Source organism: Cyrtonyx montezumae, unplaced genomic scaffold (assembly GCF_038088225.1).
Source record: "Cyrtonyx montezumae isolate F1298 unplaced genomic scaffold, pur_monq_1.0 scaffold_10, whole genome shotgun sequence".
In the NCBI taxonomy this organism is placed as follows: Eukaryota; Metazoa; Chordata; class Aves; order Galliformes; family Odontophoridae; genus Cyrtonyx; species Cyrtonyx montezumae.
In genome coordinates, this window is record NW_027071826.1 from 51,434,395 (window position 1) to 51,438,345 (window position 3,951).

The following is a 3,951-nucleotide window of genomic DNA, read 5'->3' on the forward strand; positions in this document are numbered from 1 at the left end:
GATGCTCAGGACCCAGACTGCTCACATCGCAGAGCGTTTCTGAACTCTCTACTCTGAGATGAGCAGACAGTAAAGTGCTTTGCTCACTCACAAGGCGAGCACTCCAACTGCAGTCACGCATCCCTGCACTCGGCACTGCCTTCTGGTTCCTCAATTTCACACTTTGCTAGAAGCACAGAGCAGCAGCGAGTTTCAATTACTCACATCTAAAACACTTATCAATACTGGCGAGCCTCAACTGCGACATTTGGAGCTCTGCTTCTGACACAGAGGCTGCATCCTTTTGAATTTGTTACCGCTGCCTGGTTATTGCTATTTTGACCACCACTTCTCCATCCTAAAGAGATATGTTAAAGGAGGAACATGGCAACCGACACATCGTTTACTACAAATAACACAAGCAGTAGCTTTCCTCAGCAAAGGAAAGAAACGTTTTTTCCTTTAACCTTAGAAGAAATGAAACGCATCCCCTACTGCCCTAAGTAATGGCAGAAAGGACCCTTTGAAAATACTAAGAACTCGCTGTGTTTATTCACACCCACAGAAATCACATTCGTTTGACACGTGCACGAATGGATTAACAACCACAAATGGCGAGCGACTCGGTAAACTTCAACTCTGCAGAGTGAACTCATTTTTTGGCCTGTCAGCTCTGTTAGCATCACATGCATTGCCTGAGAAAACGGGAGATCATCTGAGGGAGCACAGTCATACAAGGAATCACTCCAGCAGCTCCTGAGCTGCAATAGCAGCAGTAACATGGACCAACCTCAGCCCCGCAACCGTTTCTACATCAACACACGCACTTACAGTCACGGTCCAACTCGCTCCCTGCTTGCATCCAGAAGCAGCTCACAACCAGGAACACTCGGGGCCTTTTTTCTTATTTGATAGCATCAAGGACGGCTCAGCTCCAAATCTTTCCTCAATTCTTTTCCTCTAATATGAAGAAATGACTTTTAGTAACATATATACTGTCAGCAGAGACCCAAGGACTGTGCATATGGTCACGTTCGCGGGCTTCTTGCAGTTATGGCTCCTATTACATATAAAGCAGATATGCTCGCCTCAGGTGCAGCAAGGCGGGAACGGGGCCGCCCCGTGCGCCGCAGCCGTTGGGGCGGACGGCGGGAGAGGCACGCGCCGCCGGCCCACCAACCCGCCGCTCTGATTGGCCGAGCGGTGCGCGAGGCCGCCAGCTGATCGGTCGGGCCCGCCCCAACCGGAGGCTCCGCGCTCTCGGTTCAAACGTCCGTGCGGAGCTGCAGAGACCGCCTCAGAGCATCTCAGATGAGTTCCGCCCGTCGACGGGGCGGGGCGGTCCCCCGCTGCCGAGATGGGCTCCGGAAACAAGGTACCGCGGCCGAGGCCCCTCCTCCCCGGCGCCGTAACGCTCGCTCGGCCCCGTCCCTCCCGTCTCCCCGCTTCTCTCCGCAGGAGAACCGTCCCGACGCGCCGCTGCGGACTCCCCCGAAGCAGGCGGGCTGCTGTCAGCCGCTCGCCACGCCCCCCAAGCCCGGGGCGGCCCTTCCCGCCGAGCCCTGGACGCCCACCGCTAACCTGAAGCTGCTGATCAGAGCCGCCAGCCTCGAGATCCGCTGCCGCGAGCGGAGCCGGTCTCAGGTACCCGTGGGCCGTTTGCTTTGCCTCTCGGCAGCGGGCCATGCGAGGCCGTCCCTCGCAGCCCTCCCGCCGGCAGGAAAGCTCCTTAACGTCTCTACACCGGACTCTCGTCTCGCTCTGCGTAGGAGCACTCACCGGGAGACGAGCGAGGAAGGGCTCCGACGACGCGCAGGGAGAAGAGCCTGGGATCCCTGTGCCGCAGATTCCTGGCTCGGTACCCCGATTACCCCAGCGCTGAGGAGAACTACTGCATTTGCCTCGATGAAGTAGCTGAGGAGCTCAGTAAGTTGGTGGATGTGCTATTGCACGAGCCCATCGAGCACCCTGACATCGTGCCATACTCTGTCGCAGCCGGAACACTTAAACCCTCCACCTCCTCACTCCTCCCACAGTTCTTTTAAACCAGCTTCTCCAGCGTGCTGAACTTAGCAAATAAACTTAACATTTGTGGAGAGCACAAGTAAACCTGTTGGTTTGTAGGTTTTTTTTTTTGACATGGAAATGATGGCTTAGAGTCCAAATCGCTAACACAAAGCTGAAGCTTTCCTGCTGTCAGAATGGTGAAATTCCAATATTCTGCTGTTTTATGAAGCCCATCATAGTTACGAACCACACTGCTGTAACGGTGTTTGAATTGTTACAGCAAACTGTAGGAGAGCACCTAAAAGACAATTATAAAGCAATTGTGGAGCAGGAGTTTCCAAGAACGTTTCGTTTCTGCCTTTCATTTCTGCAGAGTGTGAACGCAGACGTATCTATGACATTGTGCATGTGTTGGAGAGCCTGCACATGCTGAGCCGCCTTGCCCAAAACAAATACATCTGGCACGGGAGGCATAACCTTGCCAAAACCCTGCACACCTTGAAGAAAGCTGGAGAAGAGAACAAATACATGCTCCTAATTGAGACGATCAAGAAAAGAGAGTACAAGGATGAGTTTGATTTGGATGGGAAAAGAAGTGAAGAAGTGGTAAGATCTTTCAGCACCAGTGAGCAAACAGAAATGTGTTCCGTGGAGCACCCAGGAATGGAGTTCCGTGCTGGTAAGGTTTCCCTGTAACGCCAAGAACAACATGCACTCATGATGATGAATATCTATAACAAATAGATAAATCACAGGGTAGGTGATAGGAGAGATGCATGGGAATATATCACAGTTTGATAGTCAGATGTGGCATCCACCTGATTTCCCAATGCTAGCTGTGTAGAAACTCAATTCTGGGCTCAGTGCTGGCCCTGCCTAGTTGTTGTGTTGTTTGCTCTCATCCTTGTTGCTGACAAATTTCTACAGCGTTATACAAATGTTTGTGGCTGGCATGTCACTTGATGCTTTAATCCTCTTTTCCTGTCTGCTGCAGCCTCTGTAAATAGCAAGAAAGACAAATCTCTGCGACTGATGAGTCAGAAATTTGTGATGCTGTTTCTTGTATCAACCCCACAAATAATAAGCCTTGAAGTCGCTGCTGAAATCTTAATTGTAGATCAGTTGGAAGTCTCTGATAAAAGCAAGTTTAAAAGTAAGTAAAAGGCTGCTGTTCCCATCTGCTTCTTGATCCTTCTCTAAAATCAAGTGTGAGCTAAATGAGCAAATCTGGTACAAGACTGCAGTGTGAAGTGCTGTCACCTTCACCTTGCAGTGCTGGAACCTCCAAAGCAACGACCGATGGAAGCCTAAAGAAATACTGTCCAAGTCCTTAAAGATTAAGCACATGAGGAAGCGAAACCCAATGCTGTAACTGCCAATTGTTTCTTCATTATTTTACCCTTCTTTCAGTTCCCTGTGCATTTCCTCCCCATTCATATGTAAAGGTGCTTCGAGGTCTAGGCTTGGGTGTTCTAATAGTTGAGAACATGTGCTTGCTCTTGAGGGATCAACAATTCATCTCGCGTTTCCTTCTTAATTATACTTTTCTTTGGTTCTCAAGCTCACCTTTTATTTTTTATTCTTTTCTTTTGCATGAAATAGTACAAATGCAACAAAAAAGCTGTCATGTCTGTGATGTTAAGTCATAACACACCAAAACAGTTCTCGTAAATGAAGACTTGTCCTTTCAACCGCTAAAAATACACCACAGCTTTTGTAATCAGATCAGTTGTAGCTCGTTATTAAAAATTGCTCTGCTTTACATGCATTTGTTTCAGCCAAAATCAGGAGGGTTTACGACATAGCAAATGTTCTCAGCAGCCTTCAGCTTATCAAGAAGCTTTACATCACAGAGGAGAGAGGCAGAAAACCAGCATTTATATGGACAGGACCTGAAGTCACACCAAACACCCAGGGTACATATGTGTCACTTTCTTTTGTTTTGCTGATGGCTGTGACTCCTCT

General features: G+C 49.3%; 1 protein-coding gene across 1 annotated transcript; it reads left to right on the top strand.

Moving 5' to 3' along the window:
- The first annotated feature begins 1,290 nt into the window (after positions 1 to 1,290).
- Positions 1,291 to 2,713, top strand: LOC136060804 (transcription factor E2F8-like). Its single transcript, XM_065755600.1, has 3 exons — positions 1,291 to 1,653; positions 1,749 to 1,905; positions 2,360 to 2,713. Exons 1-3 carry the CDS (start codon positions 1,291 to 1,293, stop codon positions 2,680 to 2,682), a joined length of 843 nt encoding a protein of 280 aa, XP_065611672.1. The 3' UTR covers positions 2,683 to 2,713.
- The last annotated feature ends 1,238 nt before the right edge of the window (positions 2,714 to 3,951 follow it).